At 55.0% G+C, this 23,027-nt stretch overlaps 1 protein-coding gene across 2 annotated transcripts in view; it reads right to left on the bottom strand.

Annotated features, from left to right (window-relative positions):
• Positions 1-1,765: 1,765 nt before the first annotated feature.
• The window catches only part of CDHR4 (cadherin related family member 4), a 45,754-nt gene continuing 24,492 nt past the window's right edge, over positions 1,766-23,027 (bottom strand). Inside the window, exons 10-19 of one of the 2 annotated variants that reach the window (XM_077278821.1) lie at positions 14,270-14,372; positions 13,878-14,090; positions 11,477-11,622; positions 6,668-6,812; positions 5,883-6,097; positions 5,588-5,727; positions 3,590-3,646; positions 3,403-3,499; positions 2,117-2,141; positions 1,766-2,036 (exon numbers count right to left, since the gene is read on the bottom strand). In XM_077278821.1, the coding sequence (XP_077134936.1) occupies positions 1,981-2,036; positions 2,117-2,141; positions 3,403-3,499; positions 3,590-3,646; positions 5,588-5,727; positions 5,883-6,097; positions 6,668-6,812; positions 11,477-11,622; positions 13,878-14,090; positions 14,270-14,372 (1,197 nt within the window). In that variant the 3' untranslated portion in view covers positions 1,766-1,980. Of the gene's footprint in view, positions 2,037-2,116; positions 2,145-3,402; positions 3,500-3,589; positions 3,647-5,587; positions 5,728-5,882; positions 6,098-6,667; positions 6,813-11,476; positions 11,623-13,877; positions 14,091-14,269; positions 14,373-23,027 lie in introns of both variants that reach the window. The other variant, XM_077278820.1, reaches the window with a different exon arrangement.

The raw sequence follows: 23,027 nt of genomic DNA, 5'->3' as shown, positions 1-23,027 counted from the left end.
TAACCTGACATTACAATTGCTGTACCATGTACCGCATGCTGTCTGGATTCTCTGGTGCCGGCGATTTTCACACATGGGGTCACATGCTGACTAGACATGTGAGGCCTCACTGAATGAAAAAGAAATGAGCGAGGTCGACACGTCTAGTCGTAATGTGGCCAGAAGTATCCAAGTCATATACTTGTGCAAGGGAGAATCCTAAAAGTGTGCAGTGCATGCACTGTGAGAATTCAGAAGCCTGCAGTCACATAGTGTCAGGACTACATTGTGACATGCCGCAGACTGTACGCATCCAGACTATATTGTGACATGCCGCAGACTGTACGCATCCAGACTATATTGTGACATGCCGCAGACTGTACGCATCCAGACTATATTGTGACATGCCGCAGACTGCCCGCATCCAGACTATATCATGACATGCTGCAGACTGTCCGCATCCAGACTATATCATGACATGCCGCAAACTGCCCGCATCCAGACTATACTGTGACATGCCGCAGACTGCCCGCATCCAGACTATATCATGACATGCCGCAGACTGCATCCAGACTATATCATGACATGCCGCAAACTGCCCGCATCGAGACTATACTGTGACATGCCGCAGACTGCCCGCATCCAGACTATATCATGACATGCCGCAGACTGTCCGCATCCAGACTATATCGTGACATACCGCTGACTGGCCGCTTCTGGACTATATCGTGACATGCTGCAGATTGGCCGCTTCCGGACTGTATCATGACATGCTGCAGACTGTCCGCATCCAGACTATATCGTGACATGCCACAGACTGCCCGCATCCAGACTATATTGTGACATGCAGTAGACTGGCCGCGCTCGGACTATATCATGACATGCCGCAGACTGGCCATGTCCAGACTATATCATGATATGCCGCAGACTGGCCGCGTCCAGACTATATCGTGACATGCTGCAGACTGGTCGTGTCTAGACTATATCATGACATGCCGCAGACTGGCCGCGTCCACACTATATCATGACATGCCGAAGACTGGACTATATTGTGACATGCCGCAGACTGGTTGCATCTGGGTCTGGGTGGTGTCCGCTGTTGGGACTGGACGCTCTGTGTATGGGTTGTTCTACTGTATGTGATGGATGGGCCCCATGGGCAGCGTGACAAAGGTCCGGGGCCCCTGTATGCTACGCTCAGGCTCCGGTTATCATGATATTCTGTGATTATGGGCGGTCGCTGTGTTTTTCCTTCAATCCGGGTGGTTGATTGTGTTTCCATCATGTGCCGCCCATCCTGACAATGACTGGGGTTGTCGGTGGCACCGTACCCTGATGGAGGCGCTGGCACGAGTAATTACGGTATTGGACGCTGGCGGAGTCTGGATGCCCGTATGAGACAGCAACAGCTGCTGATCCCTGTACCGGCCATCGCCTTCATCTGAAGAAGTCACAGATGGTAACAGGCTGTCCGCTGTCCAGAGAGCCCCGTATAGTCCCTGACACCAGTGGGACGTACAAGGCGGCCCCAGGAATTACAGAAATGTGCGACATGGAGGACGGCGTGGGGTCGGGTCTGGGTGCCCCCCGGGATGCACCGAGCCCCCCGGGACGCACCGAGCCCTTCGGGATGCACCGAGCCCACCAGGACGCGCAGAGCCCCCTGGGAACGCACCGAGCCCACCGGGACGCACCGAGCCCACCGGGACGCACCGAGCCCACCGGGACGCACCGAGCCCACCGGGACGCACCGAGCCCACCAGGACGCACCGAGCCCCCTGGGACGTAGAGTCTCACTTTTATTTGGATATATACAGAGGATTTTGAGTTCTCTGGCGTCAGTTCAGTGCATGTCCTCCAGGTGTCACTGTTCCCAAGCTTGGAGCACCAGTGACACCTGCAGGAAGCATTCAGTAATGCAAGCAGAAAATCAGACTCTACAGCCGAAAACTTCCATCTTCTTCCATGAGCTGTAATGAGCACCAACACTGGGAACGTCCGTCACAACCAGCGTCTTTCCCCGGTGTGGCTGTTAAAGAGATATTCACGACCGGAAACTGCAAAAACAACCCACAAGCGTTACGAGGAGACAGGACGCAACAAACATGTCAGAAGAAAAAGCAGGACGAAACCTTACCTGGATCTTGTGCTCGACCGTCAAACTGCTGGAGGAAGAGAACAGAAAGAGAAGTCACTGCCGAGTAACACAACAAATACAGGCCCCTCCCCACCAACCATCAGCTACAGGCCCCTCCCCACTATCCATCAGCTACAGGCCCCTCCCCACTATCCATCAGCTACAGGCCCCTCCTCGCCAACCATCAGCTACAGGCCCCTCCCCACCAACCATCAGCTACAGGCCCCTCCCCACTATCCATCAGCTACAGGCCCCTCCCCACTATCCATCAGCTACAGGCCCCTCCTCGCCAACCATCAGCTACAGGCCCCTCCCCACTATCCATCAGCTACAGGCCCCTCCCCACTATCCATCAGCTACAGGCCCCTCCCCGCCGTCCATCAGCTACAGGCCCCTCCTCGCCAACCATCAGCTACAGGCCCCTCCCCACTATCCATCAGCTACAGGCCCCTCCCCGCCGTCCATCAGCTACAGGCCCCTCCCCGCCAACCATCAGCTACAGGCCCCTCCCCACCATCCATCAGCTACAGGCCCCTCCCCACTATCCATCAGCTACAGGCCCCTCCCTGCAGTCTACTACAGGCCCCTCCCTGCAGTCTACTACAGGCCCCTCCCCGCCGTCCATCAGCTACAGGCCCCTCCCCTGCAGTCTACTACAGGCCCCCCCTGCAGTCTACTACAGGCCCCTCCCCTGCAGTCTACTACAGGCCCCTCCCCTGCAGTCTACTACAGGCCCCTCCCTGCAGTCTACTACAGGCCCCTCCCCGCCGTCCATCAGCTACAGGCCCCTCCCCTGCAGTCTACTACAGGCCCCTCCCTGCAGTCTACTACAGGCCCCTCCCCTGCAGTCTACTACAGGCCCCTCCCCTGCAGTCTACTACAGGCCCCTCCCCTGCAGTCTACTACAGGCCCCTCCCCTGCAGTCTACTACAGGCCCCTCCCCTGCAGTCTACTACAGGCCCCTCCCCTGCAGTCTACTACAGGCCCCTCCCCTGCAGTCTACTACAGGCCCCTCCCCTGCAGTCTACTACAGGCCCCTCCCCTGCAGTCTACTACAGGCCCCTCCCCTGCAGTCTACTACAGGCCCCTCCCCTGCAGTCTACTACAGGCCCCTCCCCTGCAGTCTACTACAGGCCCCTCTGCGTCAACCATCAGCTTCAGGCCCCTCCCCTTCCATAAGTCAGCTACAGGCTCCTCCCCCAATATCATAACACCTACACCCCATCTTCCTGCAGAGCCATCACATCCATGGCCCGAACTTATCAGTCTTTTAACCACTTTCATACCAGGCTCAGGGGGCTCACTGGGGCGATGTCCTTTTTCTCCTTGGAAGGTGGCGTCGGGTTTGGGACTTCACCAACAGCTTCATTTCTTGTAACTGAGCTATCAACCAAAACAAATGTGAGAGGTAGTCACAGCTCCGCCCCTTCTGGTCACATGGGATCGGGGGAGGTGACTATTCTGAGCTCTCACCTGACTGGTAGCAGCGGCTGGGTTAAGTCCTTGGTGCCTGGTGCACAGAACGAGGATCTAGAAAATGACAATCTGATGAGTGATGTCACCGCCGTACTACACGACATGTGGAGGTCAGTGATGTCACCAGTGATGTCACCGCCGTACTACACGACAGTGGAGGTCAGTGATGTCACCAGTGATGTCACCGCCATACTACACGACATGTGGAGGTCAGTGATGTCACCAGTGATGTCACCGCCATACTACACGACATGTGGAGGTCAGTGATGTCACCGCCGTACTACACGACATGTGGAGGTCAGTGATGTCACCAGTGATGTCACCGCCGTACTACACAACATGTGGAGGTCAGTGATGTCACCAGTGATGTCACCGCCGTACTACACGACAGTGGAGGTCAGTGATGTCACCAGTGATGTCACCCCCGTACTACACGACACGTGGAGGTCAGTGATGTCACCAGTGATGTCACCGCCCGTACTACACGACAGTGGAGGTCAGTGATGTCACCAGTGATGTCACCGCCGTACTACACGACAGTGGAGGTCAGTGATGTCACCAGTGATGTCACCGCCGTACTACACAACACGTGGAGGTCAGTGATGTCACCAGTGATGTCACCGCCGTACTACACGACATGTGGAGGTCAGTGATGTCACCAGTGATGTCACCGCCGTACTACACGACATGTGGAGGTCAGTGATGTCACCAGTGATGTCACCGCCGTACTACACGACATGTGGAGGTCAGTGATGTCACCGCCGTACTACACGACATGTGGAGGTCAGTGATTTCACCAGTGATGTCACCGCCGTACTACACGACATGTGGAGGTCAGTGATGTCACCAGTGATGTCACCGCCGTATTACACGACAGTGGAGGTCAGTGATGTCACCAGTGATGTCACTGCCGTACTACACGACATGTGGAGGTCAGTGATGTCACCAGTGATGTCACCGCCGTACTACACGACATGTGGAGGTCAGTGATGTCACCAGTGATGTCACCGCCGTACTACACGACATGTGGAGGTCAGTGATGTCACCAGTGATGTCACCACCGTACTACACGACAGTGGAGGTCAGTGATGTCACCAGTGATGTCACCGCCGTACTACACGACATGTGGAGGTCAGTGATGTCACCAGTGATGTCACCACCGTACTACACGACAGTGGAGGTCAGTGATGTCACCAGTGATGTCACCGCTGTACTACACGACAGTGGAGGTCAGTGATGTCACCAGTGATGTCACCGCCGTACTACACGACATGTGGAGGTCAGTGATGTCACCAGTGATGTCACCACCGTACTACACGACAGTGGAGGTCAGTGATGTCACCAGTGATGTCACCGCCGTACTACACGACATGTGGAGGTCAGTGATGTCACCAGTGATGTCACCACCGTACTACACGACACGTGGAGGTCAGTGATGTCACCGCCGTACTACACGACAGTGGAGGTCAGTGATGTCACCAGTGATGTCACCGCCGTACTACACGACACGTGGAGGTCAGTGATGTCACCAGTGATGTCACCGCCGTACTACACGACACGTGGAGGTCAGTGATGTCACCAGTGATGTCACCGCCGTACTACACGACACGTGGAGGTCAGTGATGTCACCGCCGTACTACACGACACGTGGAGGTCAGTGATGTCACCAGTGATGTCACCGCCGTACTACACGACATGTGGAGTGTCAGTGATGTCACCGCTGTACTACACGACACGTGGAGGTCAGTGATGTCACCAGTGATGTCACCGCCGTACTACACGACACGTGGAGGTCAGTGATGTCACCGCCGTACTACACGACACGTGGAGGTCAGTGATGTCACCAGTGATGTCACCGCCGTACTACACGACACGTGGAGGTCAGTGATGTCACCAGTGATGTCACCGCCGTACTACACGACACGTGGAGGTCAGTGATGTCACCAGTGATGTCACCGCTGTGTTATATGACATATGTGGAGGCAGAACACGCACCCTTTGCACAGCGCCCAGGTCAGTAATGCGATGGCAGAGAGGAAGAGAATGCCGGTGATTGTCAGGACCACTATGAACCAGACGTCCGGCTGCCAGTAGTTCAGAGTCTTATTGACGATTATCGTTTGTTTCTCTGGTGTCTGGAATGAAGATGATAGAACATGGTGACTGCTGTTCCGTGTCCCCCCCACTCCATCATCAGCCCCCGATGTCAGACATGCTGTATGTCCATGTTGGGGTCCTGGAGCTCCCGAGGCACATACTGACCACACATCACGCCCCTGCCTCCTCTCACCGGGGTGGTTTTGGTGGTCGTCGCCATCGTCGTGGTCCAGGGGATGACGGTCACAAACACAGTTGCTGTTGTGCTGAACTGCGGAGCGACCGCGCTGTCCGTCACCTGAATGAGCAGCTCGTAACTCTGCGGATCCATCAGGCCGTCCGAGTTAAAGGAGAAGCCGTTGTGCAACACAGAGGGGCCGACCGTGCGGAAGCGGCTGTTAATGTTACCTGTGGGACAGACGCACCTGAGACTCCGCCCACAGCACAGAACTCCGCCCACAGCACAGAACTCCACCCACAGCACATGACTCCACCCACAGCACAGAACTCCACCCACAGCACAGAACTCCACCCACAGCACAGAACTCCACCCACAGTACAGGACCCCACCCACAGCACCCCACCCACGGCACAGGACCCCGCTCACGGCACAGAACTCCACCCACAGCGCAGAACTCCACCCACAGTACAGGACCCCACCCACAGCACCCCACCCACGGCACAGGACCCCGCTCACGGCACAGAACTCCACCCACAGCACATGACTCTGCCCACAGCACAGAACTTCACCCACGGCACATGACTCCGCCCACAGCACAGAACTCCACCCACAGCACATGACTCCGCCCACAGCACAGAACTCCACCCACAGCACAGAACTCCACCCACAGTACAGGACCCCACCCACAGCACCCCACCCACGGCACAGGACCCCGCTCACGGCACATGACTCCGCCCACAGCACAGGACCCCACCCACGGCACAGGACCCCGCTCACGGTACAGCTGCCCTGCTCACCTCCCACAATCTTGTAGCTCAGCACAGACGTCACGTCTTTGTCGCTGCAGCTTAATGTCAGGAACGGTGACGTGGTCAGCAGCGTGGAGTAGATGGTGGTGAGATAAAATGGCGGGCTGCAGACCGGGGGGTTGTCGTTGTAGTCCTGGAAGGCACAAGATGGACACTGCGAGATGGCCCAAATAATAGGACAATAACACTGTTCCAACCTCCAGCTACCTATGTCACCGATGAACTACAACTCCCAGCCTCCTGTGCTTTCTGATTTGACATTTGGTTGCAGACACCAGATCCGGTCACACTCTGCAAGGACCGATGCAGGGAGGACGGAGGGACAGACGAGTGGGGAGGACGGAGGGACAGACGAGTGGGGAGGACGGAGGGACAGACGAGTGGGGAGGACAGGGACAGACGAGTGGGGAGGACAGACGAGTGTGGAGGACGGAGGGACAGACGAGTGGGGAGGACGGAGGGACAGACGAGTGGGGAGGACAGAGGGACAGACGAGTGGGGAGGACGGAGGGACAGACGAGTGGGGAGGACGGAGGGACAGACGAGTGGGGAGGACAGACGAGTGTGGAGGACGGAGGGACAGACGAGTGGGGAGGACGGAGGGACAGACGAGTGGGGAGGACGGAGGGACAGACGAGTGGGGAGGACGGAGGGACAGACGAGTGGGGAGGACGGAGGGACAGACGAGTGGGGAGGACGGAGGGACAGACGAGTGGGGAGGACGGAGGGACAGACGAGTGGGGAGGACGGAGGGACAGACGAGTGGGGAGGACGGAGGGACAGACGAGTGGGGAGGACGGAGGGACAGACGAGTGGGGAGGACGGAGGGACAGACGAGTGGGGAGGACAGGGACAGACGAGTGGGGAGGACAGACGAGTGTGGAGGATGGAGGGACAGACGAGTGGGGAGGACAGGGACAGACGAGTGGGGAGGACAGACGAGTGGGGAGGACGGAGGGACAGACGAGTGGGGAGGACGGAGGGACAGACCAGTGGGGAGGACAGGGACAGACGAGTGGGGAGGACAGACGAGTGTGGAGGACGGAGGGACAGACGAGTGGGGAGGACGGAGGGACAGACGAGTGGGGAGGACGGAGGGACAGACGAGTGGGGAGGACGGAGGGACAGACGAGTGGGGAGGACGGAGGGACAGACGAGTGGGGAGGACGGAGGGACAGACGAGTGGGGAGGACAGACGAGTGTGGAGGACGGAGGGACAGACGAGTGGGGAGGACGGAGGGACAGACGAGTGGGGAGGACGGAGGGACAGACGAGTGGGGAGGACAGGGACAGACGAGTGGGGAGGACAGGGACAGACGAGTGGGGAGGACGGAGGGACAGACGAGTGGGGAGGACAGGGACAGACGAGTGGGGAGGACAGACGAGTGTGGAGGACGGAGGGACAGACGAGTGGGGAGCACGGAGGGACAGACAAGTGGGAAGGACAGACGAGTGTGGAGGACGGAGGGACAGACGAGTGGGGAGGACGGAGGGACAGACGAGTGGGGAGGACGGAGGGACAGACGAGTGGGGAGGACGGAGGGACAGACGAGTGGGGAGGACGGAGGGACAGACGAGTGGGGAGGACAGGGACAGACGAGTGGGGAGGACAGACGAGTGTGGAGGACGGAGGGACAGACGAGTGGGGAGGACGGAGGGACAGACGAGTGGGGAGGACGGAGGGACAGACGAGTGGGGAGGACGGAGGGACAGACGAGTGGGGAGGACGGAGGGACAGACGAGTGGGGAGGACGGAGGGACAGACGAGTGGGGAGGACGGAGGGACAGACGAGTGGGGAGGACGGAGGGACAGACGAGTGGGGAGGACAGACGAGTGTGGAGGACGGAGGGACAGACGAGTGGGGAGGACGGAGGGACAGACGAGTGGGGAGGACGGAGGGACAGACGAGTGGGGAGGACAGGGACAGACGAGTGGGGAGCACGGAGGGACAGACAAGTGGGAAGGACAGACGAGTGTGGAGGACGGAGGGACAGACGAGTGTGGAGGACGGAGGGACAGACGAGTGGGGAGGACGGAGGGACAGACGAGTGGGGAGGACGGAGGGACAGACGAGTGGGGAGGACAGGGACAGACGAGTGGGGAGGACAGACGAGTGTGGAGGACGGAGGGACAGACGAGTGGGGAGGACGGAGGGACAGACGAGTGGGGAGGACAGAGGGACAGACGAGTGGGGAGGACGGAGGGACAGACGAGTGGGGAGGACGGAGGGACAGACGAGTGGGGAGGACGGAGGGACAGACGAGTGGGGAGGACAGACGAGTGTGGAGGACGGAGGGACAGACGAGTGGGGAGGACGGAGGGACAGACGAGTGGGGAGGACGGAGGGACAGACGAGTGGGGAGGACGGAGGGACAGACGAGTGGGGAGGACGGAGGGACAGACGAGTGGGGAGGACGGAGGGACAGACGAGTGGGGAGGACAGGGACAGACGAGTGGGGAGCACGGAGGGACAGACAAGTGGGAAGGACAGACGAGTGTGGAGGACGGAGGGACAGACGAGTGGGGAGGACGGAGGGACAGACGAGTGGGGAGGACGGAGGGACAGACGAGTGGGGAGGACGGAGGGACAGACGAGTGGGGAGGACGGAGGGACAGACAAGTGGGGAGGACGGAGGGACAGACGAGTGGGGAGGACGGAGGGACAGACGAGTGGGGAGGACGGAGGGACAGACGAGTGGGGAGGACAGGGACAGACAAGTGGGGAGCACGGAGGGACAGACAAGTGGGAAGGATAGACGAGTGTGGAGGACGGAGGGACAGACGAGTGGGGAGGACGGAGGGACAGACGAGTGGGGAGGACGGAGGGACAGACGAGTGGGGAGGACGGAAGGACAGACGAGTGGGGAGGACAGAGGGACAGACGAGTGGGGAGGACGGAGGGACAGACGAGTGGGGAGGACAGAGGGACAGACGAGTGGGGAGGACGGAGGGACAGACGAGTGGGGAGGACGGAGGGACAGACGAGTGGGGAGGACGGAGCAACAGACGAGTGGGGAGGACAGGGACAGACGAGTGGGGAGCACAGAGGGACAGACAAGTGGGAAGGACAGATGAGTGTGGAGGACAGAGGGACAGACGAGTGAGGAGGACGGAAGGACAGACGAGTGGGGAGGACGGAGGGACAGACGAGTGGGGGGGACAGAGGGACAGACGAGTGGGAGGGACGGAGGGACAGACGAGTGGGGGGACGGAGGGACAGACGAGTGGGGGGGACGGAGGGACAGACGAGTGGGGAGGACGGAGGGACAGACGAGTGGGGAGCACGGTGTTGTGAATTCTGCTCTTGGGCTCCCTCCGGTGGTTATAAGTGGTAGTGCTGCTGTCTCTGGATCGCAGCATTCATCAGGTGTGTCAAGTTTTTGCAATCCTGACTGGGCTATTTAGTCTTGCTTCACCCTTTAGTGAGTGCCAGTTGTCCATTGTTCCTGGAGGATTCACATCCCTGCCTGCTCTCTCCTGTTTTGCTGTTCCTTTCAACAAAGATAAGTTCTGGCCTTGATTTTTGCTGTCCACATGCTGTGGCCTTATTGTTCAGTTCTTTTCCATGTTTTTGTCTTGTCCAGCTTGGTCTGTATAAGGATTTGTTTAGCCAAGCTGGTATCTCTGGAGATGCAGATATACCCTCCATATCTTTAGTTAGCTGTGGAGATTTTGTATTTTCTGTGGTGGATATTTTCTAGTATTTTAATACTGACCGCATAGTACTCTGTCCTATCCTTTCTATTTAGCTAGAAGTGGCCTCCTTTGCTAAATTCTGATTTCAGTCTGTGTATGTTTTTTCCCTCTCCTCTCACAGTCAATATTTGTGGGGGGCTGTCTATCCTTTGGGAATTTTCTCTGAGGCAAGATAGTTTTCCCTTTTCTATCTCTAGGGGTAATTAGTCCTCCGGCTGTGTCGAGATGTCTAGGGAGTAATAGGTACATTCCAAGGCTACTTCTAGTTGCGGTGTTAAGTTCAGGGTCTGCGGTCAGTACAGGTACCACCTTCTCCAGAGTACGTCTCATGCTGCTCTTAGGCCACCAGATCATAACACACGGAGGGACAGACGAGTGGGGAGGACGGAGGGACAGACGAGGGGAGAGCACGGAGGGACAGACGAGTGGGGAGGACGTAAGGACAGACGAGTGTGGAGGACGGAGGGACAGACGAGTGAGGGGGACGGAGGGACAGACGAGTGGGGAGGACGGAGGGACAGACGAGTGGGGAGGACGGAGGGACAGACGAGTGGGGAGGACGGAGGGACAGACGAGTGAGGGGACGGAGGGACAGACGAGTGAAGGGGACGGAGGGACAGACGAGTGAGGGGGACGGAGGGACAGACGAGTGGGGAGGACGGAAGGACAGACGAGTGGGGAGGACGGAGGGACAGACGAGTGGGGAGGACGGAGGGACAGACGAGTGGGGATGACGGAGGGACAGACGAGTGAGGGGACGGAGGGACAGACGAGTGAAGGGGACGGAGGGACAGACGAGTGGGGAGGACGGAGGGACAGACACGGGCTGGAGCAGGGAAGGACGGAGGGGCTGACGCATGGAAGGATGCAGGGAAGACTTCCTGAGACTGTCTGTCTGGCAAAACCATCAGAGGGACGCAGAGCTGGGTGACAGATAGTGTCTGTCTAGGAGAGCGGATGTGGCCATCACCTGCTGCTGTCACTGAGAAGAACCCTGTTTCCAGTCAGAAGGGCAGCTTGGGACGGCGGGCGGGGGGGCAGGGCAATCAGAGGAGGTGGGGGCAATGTGATCGAGTGGTCAAGCAGTGGTGGCCTCTTACCGATACACTGACGGTGACGCTGCAGAAAGCAGTCTTCTGTTTTGCAGGATCCGGGACAATGTCGTTGTTGAGGTCGACCACCTTCATCTTCAGGGAGTAGCTGCTTGTGGTCTCAAAGTCCAGGGGCCCGAGCAGCTTCAGCTCCCCTGGAATGGAGGGAAGGTACATGACACCTCTCATAATCTCGACACACGACACCCCTCTAATCCGGTGTGACAAAGTCACTGATAAAATACTGGAGGGGAGATATCTATCACTGAGGTTATTAGCTTCAGTGATATGAACCTGAAAAAATGCGCCATCACTCTAAGCGCTGAGAAGGGTTAATCGACCAAGTGCTGGGTTTTAGTGAACAGCTGAAGAGTGGATGGAAGGCCTTTCGCCATATCTCCTCCCCAGGATGTGGTCTCAAAGGTAAATAGTCAGCCTTCTGCATCATTCAGTGTTCTGTGTGGCTGGAGACAAGAGCTCCAGAGCTGTGTTTATGGTAAAGTGAGCTGAACCCTGCAGTTTTCCCTGAGCAGGCGGATCCCCGCAGCCACATACACTGACCTATACGTTATCTTTTGTTTTCCCGTTATGCCAGAAAGGTAGTGTTTATTTTGCTGAGCTTTGCACTGGTTTATGGCGTACTTTTTAAATAAGCCAGAAGATGCAAACGAGAAACATTCCTGTGTCTACCTCTGAGCAGCGGAGTGAGTGAATCCACCAACACGACACCCCCATAATCCCGACACATGACACCCACCTCCCCCGCCATACTCCTGGCACATGACACCCCCATAATCCCGACACATGACACCCACCTCCCCCGCCATACTCCTGGCACATGACGCCCCCATACTCCCGACACATGACACCCACCTCCCCCGCCATACTCCTGGCACATGACGCCCCCATAATCCCGACACATGACACCCACCTCCCCCGCCATACTCCTGGCACATGACACCCCCATAATCCCGACACATGACACCCACCTCCCCCGCCATACTCCTGGCACATGACACCCCCATAATCCCGACACATGACACCCACCTCCCCCGCCATACTCCTGGCACATGACACCCCCATAATCCCGACACATGACACCCACCTCCCCCGCCATACTCCTGGCACATGACGCCCCCATACTCCCGGCACGACACCCACCTCCCCTGCCATACTCCTGGCACATGACGCCCCCATAATCCCGACACATGACACCCACCTCCCCCGCCATACTCCTGGCACATGACACCCCCATAATCCCGACACATGACACCCACCTCCCCCGCCATACTCCCGACACATGACACCCCCATAATCCCGACACATGACACCCACCTCCCCCGCCATACTCCTGGCAGATGACGCCCCCATACTCTCGGCACGACACCCACCTCCCCCGCCATACTCCTGGCACATGACGCCCCCATAATCCCGACACATGACACCCACCTCCTCCGCCATACTCCTGGCACATGACGCCCCCATACTCCCGGCACGACACCCACCTCCCCCGCCATACTCCTGGCACATGACGCCCCCATACTCTCGGCACGACACCCACCTCCCCCGCCATACTCCTGGCACATGACGCCCCCATAATCCCGACACATGACACCCACCTCCCCCGCCATACTCCTGGCACATGACGCCCCCATAATCCCGACACATGACACCCACCTCCCCCGCCATACTCCTGGCACATGACGCCCCCATACTCCCGGCACGACACCCACCTCCCCCGCCATACTCCTGGCACATGACGCCCCCATACTCTCGGCACGACACCCACCTCCCCCGCCATACTCCTGGCACATGACGCCCCCATAATCCCGACACATGACACCCACCTCCCCCGCCATACTCCTGGCACATGACGCCCCCATACTCTCGGCACGACACCCACCTCCCCCGCCATACTCCTGGCACATGACACCCACCTCCCCCGCCATACTCCTGGCACATGACGCCCCCATAATCCCGACACATGACACCCACCTCCCCCGCCACACTCCTGGCACATGACGCCCCCATAATCCCGACACATGACACCCACCTCCCCCGCCATACTCCTGGCACATGACACCCCCATAATCCCGACACATGACACCCACCTCCCCCGCCACACTCCTGGCACATGACACCCCCATACTCCCGGCACGACACCCACCTCCCCCGCCACACTCCTGGCACATGACACCCCCATACTCCCGGCACGACACCCACCTCCCCCGCCACACTCCTGGCACATGACACCCCCATACTCCCGGCACGACACCCTGTGCTCCCAGTGCCAACTGTAGCCATTTAGTTTTATATGGGGCCTCCTCCCTCAGATAACCTCCGACCTCGGGGGGCTGCTGGCGTGTGCCCCCACCTGGCTGATAATCTGGGCGTGTGATGTGCGTCTTACCGGTGCTCGGGATGACATAGAAGACGGGGGGATTTGGACCCCCTTCGATGGAGAACTGCACGTTGTTGAATGGGTAGTCGGCGTCGGTGGCGTTTATCTGCCCCACAACGGTCCCGAACGGGGCGTTCTCATTAACGGTGAAGGAGGACGGCCCAACGCAGACCGGAAAGAAATTATTAACCGCGGTCACCGTGATGAAGACCGGAATATTGGCTGCAAAGCAAAGACCCGCGGTCACCGGAGACCCAGCCCCACACCGGATCCCTCCATGTAGCAAATGTGGGCGGCCCAGAAACTGAAGAAGGATCCCCCGATACTAAAGGGAGCGGTCACCAAAACCCACAAACACAACGGGGGCTCCGACCTCCTCCACCTCCCCGCGGGGCACTCACTGCTCAGACGGGGCGTCCCGCTGTCCGTCACCACCACCAGGGCCGAGAACTGGAAGTTCACACTCGCCATCTCATAGGAGTCGTAGTTCAGAGAGCTGTTAATCTGCAGAGAAGGCCGAGATTACAGGGCCGGAGCGTAATAAGAGGCTGATATCAGTCACATGTGGTGTAATGTCTGGAGGTTATATCAGTACTGGAGCGTAATAAGAGGGGCTGATATCAGTCACATGTGGTGTAATGTCTGGAGGTTATATCAGTACTGGAGCGTAATAAGAGGGGCTGATATCAGTCACATGTGGTGTAATGTCTGGAGGTTATATCAGTACTGGAGTGTTATAAGAGGCTGATATCAGTCACATATGGTGTAATGTCTGGGGTTATATCAGTACTGGAGCGTTATAAGAGGGGCTGGTATCAGTCACATATGGTGTAATGTCTGGAGGTTATATCAGTACTGGAGCGTTATAAGGGGGGCTGATATCAGTCACATATGGTGTAATGTCTGGGGTTATATCAGTACTGGAGCGTTATAAGAGGGGCTGGTATCAGTCACATATGGTGTAATGTCTGGAGGTTATATCAGTACTGGAGCGTTATAAGGGGGGCTGATATCAGTCACATATGGTGTAATGTCTGGGGTTATATCAGTACTGGAGCGTTATAAGAGGGGCTGATATCAGTCACATACGGTGTAATGTCTGGAGGTTATATCAGTACTGGAGCGTTATAAGAGGGGCTGATATCAGTCACATATGATGTAATGTCTGGGGTTATATCAGTACTGGAGCGTTATAAGAGGGGCTGATATCAGTCACATATGGTGTAATGTCTGGGGGTTATATCAGTACTGGAGCATTATAAGAGGGGCTGATATCAGTCACATGTGATGTAATGTCTGGGGTTATATCAGTACTGGAGCGTTATAAGAGGGGCTGATATCAGTCACATATGGTGTAATGTCTGGAGGTTATATCAGTACTGGAGCGTTATAAGAGGGGCTGATATCAGTCACATATGTAATGTCTGGGGGTTATATCAGTACTGGAGCGTTATAAGAGGGGCTGATATCAGTCACATATGGTGTAATGTCTGGGGGTTATATCAGTACTGGAGCGTTATAAGAGGGGCTGATATCAGTCACATATGGTGTAATGCCTGGAGGTTATATCAGTACTGGAGCGTTATAAGAGGGGCTGATATCAGTCACATATGGTGTAATGTCTGGGGGTTATATCAGTACTGGAGCGTTATAAGAGGGGCTGATATCAGTCACATGTGGTGTAATGTCTGGGGTTATATCAGTACTGGAGCATTATAAGAGGGGCTGATATCAGTCACATATGGTGTAATGTCTGGGGTTATATCAGTACTGGAGCATTATAAGAGGGGCTGATATCAGTCACATATGGTGTAATGCCTGGAGGTTATATCAGTACTGGAGCGTTATAAGAGGGGCTGATATCAGTCACATATGTAATGTCTGGGGGTTATATCAGTACTGGAGCGTTATAAGAGGGGCTGATATCAGTCACATATGGTGTAATGTCTGGGGGTTATATCAGTACTGGAGCGTTATAAGAGGGGCTGATATCAGTCACATATGGTGTAATGCCTGGAGGTTATATCAGTACTGGAGCGTTATAAGAGGGGCTGATATCAGTCACATATGGTGTAATGTCTGGGGGTTATATCAGTACTGGAGCGTTATAAGAGGGGCTGATATCAGTCACATGTGGTGTAATGTCTGGGGTTATATCAGTACTGGAGCATTATAAGAGGGGCTGATATCAGTCACATGTGGTGTAATGTCTGGGGTTATATCAGTACTGGAGCATTATAAGAGGGGCTGATATCAGTCACATATGATGTAATGTCTGGAGGTTATATCAGTACTGGAGCATTATAAGAGGGGCTGATATCAGTCACATATGGTGTAATGTCTGGGGTTATATCAGTACTGGAGCGTTATAAGAGGGGCTGGTATCAGTCACATATGGTGTAATGTCTGGGGTTATATCAGTACTGGAGCGTTATAAGAGGGGCTGATATCAGTCACATACGGTGTAATGTCTGGAGGTTATATCAGTACTGGAGCGTTATAAGAGGGGCTGATATCAGTCACATATGGTGTAATGCCTGGAGGTTATATCAGTACTGGAGCGTTATAAGAGGGGCTGATATCAGTCACATATGGTGTAATGTCTGGGGTTATATCAGCACTGGAGCGTTATAAGAGGGGCTGATATCAGTCACATACGGTGTAATGTCTGGGGGTTATATCAGTACTGGAGCGTTATAAGAGGGGCTGATATCAGTCACATATGGTGTAATGTCTGGGGTTATATCAGTACTGGAGCGTTATAAGAGGGGCTGGTATCAGTCACACATGGCGTAATGTCTGGGGTTATATCAGTACTGGAGCGTTATAAGAGGGGCTGATATCAGTCACATATGATGTAATGTCTGGAGGTTATATCAGTACTGGAGCGTTATAAGAGGGGCTGATATCAGTCACATATGGTGTAATGTCTGGAGGTTATATCAGCACTGGAGCATTATAAGAGGGGCTGATATCAGTCACATATGGTGTAATGTCTGGAGGTTATATCAGTACTGGAGCGTTATAAGAGGGGCTGATATCAGTCACATATGGTGTAATGTCTGGAGGTTATATCAGCACTGGAGCATTATAAGAGGGGCTGATATCAGTCACATATGGTGTAATGTCTGGGGTTATATCAGTACTGGAGCGTTATAAGAGGGGCTGGTATCAGTCACACATGGCGTAATGTCTGGGGGTTATATCAGTACTGGAGTGTTATAAGAGGGGCTGATATCAGTCACATATGGTGTAATGTCTGGGGGTTATATCAGTACTGGAGCGTTATAAGAGGGGCTGATATCAGTCACATATGGTGTAATGTCTGGAGGTTATATCAGCACTGGAGCATTATAAGAGGGGCTGATATCAGTCACATATGTAATGTCTGGGGGTTATATCAGTACTGGAGCGTTATAAGAGGGGCTGATATCAGTCACATATGGTGTAATGTCTGGAGGTTATATCAGTACTGGAGTGTTATAAGAGGGGCTGATATCAGTCACATATGATGTAATCTCTGGGGTTATATCAGTACTGGAGCGTTATAAGAGGGGCTGATATCAGTCACATATGATGTAATGTCTGGAGGTTATATCAGTACTGGAGCGTTATAAGAGGGGCTGATATCAGTCACATATGGTGTAATGTCTGGAGGTTATATCAGCACTGGAGCATTATAAGAGGGGCTGATATCAGTCACATATGTAATGTCTGGGGGTTATATCAGTACTGGAGCGTTATAAGAGGGGCTGATATCAGTCACATATGGTGTAATGTCTGGAGGTTATATCAGTACTGGAGCGTTATAAGAGGGCTGATATCAGTCACATATGGTGTAATGTCTGGGGGTTATATCAGTACTGGAGCGTTATAAGAGGGGCTGATATCAGTCACATATGGTGTAATGTCTGGAGGTTATATCAGTACTGGAGCGTTATAAGAGGGGCTGATATCAGTCACATATGGTGTAATGTCTGGAGGTTATATCAGTACTGGAGCGTTATAAGAGGGCTGATATCAGTCACATATGGTGTAATGTCTGGGGGTTATATCAGTACTGGAGCGTTATAAGAGGGGCTGATATCAGTCACATATGGTGTAATGTCTGGGGGTTATATCAGTACTGGAGCGTTATAAGAGGGGCTGATATCAGTCACATATGATGTAATCTCTGGGGGTTATATCAGTACTGGAGCGTTATAAGAGGGGCTGATATCAGTCACATATGGAGTAATGTCTGGAGGTTATATCAGTACTGGAGCGTTATAAGAGGGGCTGATATCAGTCACATATGGTGTAATGTCTGGGGGTTATATCAGTACTGGAGCGTTATAAGAGGGGCTGATATCAGTCACATATGATGTAATCTCTGGGGGTTATATCAGTACTGGAGCGTTATAAGAGGGGCTGATATCAGTCACATATGATGTAATCTCTGGGGGTTATATCAGTACTGGAGCGTTATAAGAGGGGCTGATATCAGTCACATATGGTGTAATGTCTGCAGGTTATATCAGTACTGGAGCGTTATAAGAGAGGCTGATATCAGTCACATATGATGTAATGTCTGGAGGTTATATCAGTACTGGAGCGTTATAAGAGGGGCTGATATCAGTCACATATGGTGTAATGTCTGGGGGTTATATCAGTACTGGAGCGTTATAAGAGGGGCTGATATCAGTCACATATGATGTAATCTCTGGGGGTTATATCAGTACTGGAGCGTTATAAGAGGCTGATATCAGTCACATATGGTGTAATGTCTGCAGGTTATATCAGTACTGGAGCGTTATAAGAGGGGCTGATATCAGTCACATATGGTGTAATCTCTGGGGGTTATATCAGTACTGGAGCGTTATAAGAGGCTGATATCAGTCACATATGGTGTAATGTCTGGAGGTTATATCAGTACTGGAGCGTTATAAGGGGCTGATATCAGTCACATGTGGTGTAATGTCTGCAGGTTATATCAGTACTGGAGCGTTATAAGAGGGGCTGATATCAGTCACATATGGAGTAATGTCTGGAGGTTATATCAGTACTGGAGCGTTATAAGAGGGGCTGATATCAGTCACATATGGTGTAATGTCTGGGGGTTATATCAGTACTGGAGCGTTATAAGAGGGGCTGATATCAGTCACATATGATGTAATCTCTGGGGGTTATATCAGTACTGGAGCGTTATAAGAGGGGCTGATATCAGTCACATATGATGTAATCTCTGGGGGTTATATCAGTACTGGAGCGTTATAAGAGGGGCTGATATCAGTCACATATGGTGTAATGTCTGCAGGTTATATCAGTACTGGAGCGTTATAAGAGAGGCTGATATCAGTCACATATGATGTAATCTCTGGGGGTTATATCAGTACTGGAGCGTTATAAGAGGCTGATATCAGTCACATATGGTGTAATGTCTGCAGGTTATATCAGTACTGGAGCGTTATAAGAGAGGCTGATATCAGTCACATATGATGTAATCTCTGGGGGTTATATCAGCACTGGAGCGTTATAAGAGGGGCTGATATCAGTCACATATGGAGTAATGTCTGGAGGTTATATCAGTACTGGAGCGTTATGGCAGACGCGGTACTGTATAAGGTGCGCGTCTCTGACTGGGGAGCACCTAGATAGAGCAGCATTAAATGATGTCAGTGCCAGTCCCCCCCTGGCATCACTCCCCCATGGTGATGCACTAATGGGAAGACCCCGGCCGGCTGGTGGTCACTAGAGGGGAGGGGGGGGAGCTCCTAGATAACCCCCCTTGCATCACTCCCCCTTAGTGATGCACTAACCGGAAGACCCCCAGCCGGCCAGTGGTCACTAGAGGGGTGGGGTCCTACGGCCACTCCTACAGGGGTTAAAGCTAGGCGTCCGGCCGGGAACTTCCTCTTTTCCTCCCGGCGGACGCCTAGAAGCTGTTGTTCGGAGAGCTGCACAGGAAGGTGAGCAATGATTGCGATCCCTTATTTCTGGCCTGGGTGCTCACCTTCCTGTGCCCTCTCATCGCCCCCTAGCCTCCCCTCAAGCCTCCCCGTCGTTGTCCCCCGGGGCTCCGTCCATCCGGCCCTTTCCCCCCCCCGGGGCCCCGTCCTCCCAGGCACTTTCCCCCGGGGCCTCGTCCTCTCCCGCGGCCTCAGGGCTGCTGGTCTCCCCCCCCCTACCAGTGGGTTCGGCGCCTTGCACTGCGGGTGCCGGGGTCGGCTCGCCCATGTTGGGCCGTCCGGTGCTCCCGTCATCAGCCGCCTCGGGTCACGCCGCTGCGGTGACGCCTCCGTGCAGACGCTCGGGGCGCTCTTCTTGTCCTCCCGGGCGCCTGTGCGGTGGAGGGGAGCAGGCGCGTCCATCTCGCCATGCTCCGTCCTCTGCCCCTCGTGCGGCTTCGGGGGGGCTCGGCGGGCGTCGTGACGGCAGAGCCGGGCGCCGCTGCCCGCCGGTGTCGGGCGCCGTGCCTCCGGTCCCTGCTCCCCGGAACAGACCGGGGCCCAGCGCGCATGGCGGAGGCCCCGCCCACTGACGCGGGTCGGGCCCGCCGTGCCGCTCGGAGTGCAGGGCGGGCGGGGATGGGAGCGCCCACTTCCGGCTCCTACTTCGTTCGGGCCCGGGGCGCCGGGAGGCTGCACGACGCCCCCGTGCTTTCAGCGGCAGTCCGGCTGCTCGTCAGGTCCGGGAGGCGGCGCAGCCAGTCAGCCCCGTAGGTCCCCCGCAGCTCCGGAGAGCATCCCCTCCCTGATGCCTACCTGGCACCACCAAGCCCCGCCCACTTTCGCTGCTAGCGAGCGCTAGGGTCCCCGCCCACTCACTTCCGGTCGCAGCATATCAGCGCTGTGTTCAGCCAGTTCTCCCGTACCTTCCCTGCGTGCGCATGTATGCTGCCCGCAGGGGGTAACCTGGAGGCTGGCATTAACCCCACCACGTCTTCAGAGTGCGCTGATCGGTCACACCCGACCGATCAGCGTGCTGATTTATCACCTGGCCTGACATCCAGCCTACCCCTGGCAGACGCAGCACGGATGCCTGCAAGGGGGTATCTGGGGTCAGGCCGTAGAGGTCACAGTGCTGCTGAAGAGCGCATTGTTCGGTCCCATAGGACCGATCAAGGCGCTCAACAGAAGTACAACGGGAATCACAGCGACATATCTGTAAACGCACCAAACACGGACACATTTACACCTCTCCCCACCGCCCAAATTCCTATTAAAAATTATCCGGTTAAAGCCGCCCCGCCAATTCCCAGCGTTGGGAGTGAACACAGTTACCTCCTAACCCCCACCCCCCCCCCCCCCCCTTCTAAGTAGCACTGCGGGACCGTATACGGTTAATAATCCCCGCAATAATGTTAGGATCCCCCCCCCCCACCCCATTGCACCGCGAAGCAACGGCGGACGAAGGCGGAGACGCCAAAACATCCTCCCAATCTTCCTCCGATAAACTCCCGTCACCAGTCGCGCTACCCCTCTAAAAGATCCCATAGGAGCCGCCGTAGACCCCGGGCCTCAGAAGGGCTGTCATCAGCAACATCTGAGGGGTCCGAGGTATCGCAGAGCCCGGATAGGAGGCTTCACGCACGGGACAAATTTTCTAAAATCACGGCACTCTCTAGGGCTTTCAGCCGGGAAGAACAATCCCCCGCGGCTTCCAGCCACAACTGCCACGCAGTCACGGAAGAAAGAGCCGTTAATCCGCCACTATGTGGTTGTAATCAGGCTCCAACGCACGATACTCAGTGCATCGGCCAGCACATCGGCCAGTCCCTCGCTGTAGCAGGAGCCAGAGTTTCCCCATCCTGCGACATCACCCCGTCAACATCTACGGGGGTTCCTCCAGGATCGGAGTACACTCGTCCAGAATCACACAGCGGTGAGTGTTCCAAGGGTAACAAGGAAATGTTACACTAAGGGGTTAACTTAAAAGAAATGGAGCTAACTTCAGCGGTAAAGGAGTGAATCTTACAATTATCTAAGTCAAAAGGAAAAGTGGACCAGTTAAGCTGGTGGCTGAGTGGTTAAGCTCTTGGTTTACGGAATAGTAAAGTTTAGAGTCCTAGCCCAAAACATCCGGAACGCTGCTCTGAATCGTTTATATATCAGGACAGGCGTCGACCACTAATTACTCCGCAGGGCAGAACACAGTGGTCGTGCTAGCTATTCAACGAGGGGAACTGCCGATTCCACACGCCGTGCAAATTCATGCTCCGCTGGGGGGCCCCAACGGGTTTTTTATTCCCTTTAGGCTAACAAGAACACCAACCTTATCCGATAACCTAAAATCGGCTCGCGAATTCCTCCGCATACTTTAAAAAAAAAAAAAAAAAATGGAAAAGGAGGTAGAATTGGGTAGGATAGCAGGCCCCTTTAAGCCGCTCCCCTTCAAAACATGAAAATATCTCCGTTAGGCATTATACCAAATAAGGAACCCGGTACATACCGCCTAATCCATCATCTATAAGCTCACCCAAAGGACGATTCGGTTAACGACGCAATTTGCCCAGAAGAAGCTTCCGTCTCATACGCGTCTTTTGATAAGGCGGTAGAGTTAGTCCGGGCAGCCGGACCTGGCGTCCTGCTAGCCAAATCCGACATTGAATCGGCATTCCGTTTATTACCCGGGCACCCCGAATGTTTCTACCTTCTGGGCTGCAAAGAGGACTAGCTCTATTACTTTGACATGTGCCTTCCAATGGGATGTTTCCATTTCATGTCACTAGTTTGAGCTGTTCAGCACCTTTATAGGTTGGGTACAAAACGGGCAGTAAATCCCTAATTCACTACCTCGACAATTTCCTGTTCGTCAGCCCCAGTAATTCTAATCTCTGCTCCGAGTTACTAGAAAAATTCAAACTATCTCACAAAAATTTGGAATGCCAATGTCACCGGAGAAAAACAAAAGGCGCTTCTCAGCCCGGCCATAGAATTAGATTCACCCGTCGCTAAAAGCAGAATCTGCTAGTATGGCAGACGTTCCTACAATCGTACAACGGGCACACGTGCGTCATGGCTAGAGAGACCGCAAGCAAGGAATTAGAGCTGACAATAGGGTGGAACAAAAACGAGGGTTTGCAGTCTATAATAACCAATGGTGCAAATTTGGTTGGCCAGAGAAATGGACGACAACAAAGTGGGGGCAAGACCCGGCCCTATGGGAATTGTTTGCGGT

This window comes from Ranitomeya variabilis, chromosome 8 (genome assembly GCF_051348905.1).
Source record: "Ranitomeya variabilis isolate aRanVar5 chromosome 8, aRanVar5.hap1, whole genome shotgun sequence".
NCBI lineage: Eukaryota > Metazoa > Chordata > Amphibia > Anura > Dendrobatidae > Ranitomeya > Ranitomeya variabilis.
The sequence above is the reverse complement of the archived record's forward strand: the minus strand, read 5'-3'. Positions and strand labels throughout refer to the sequence as shown.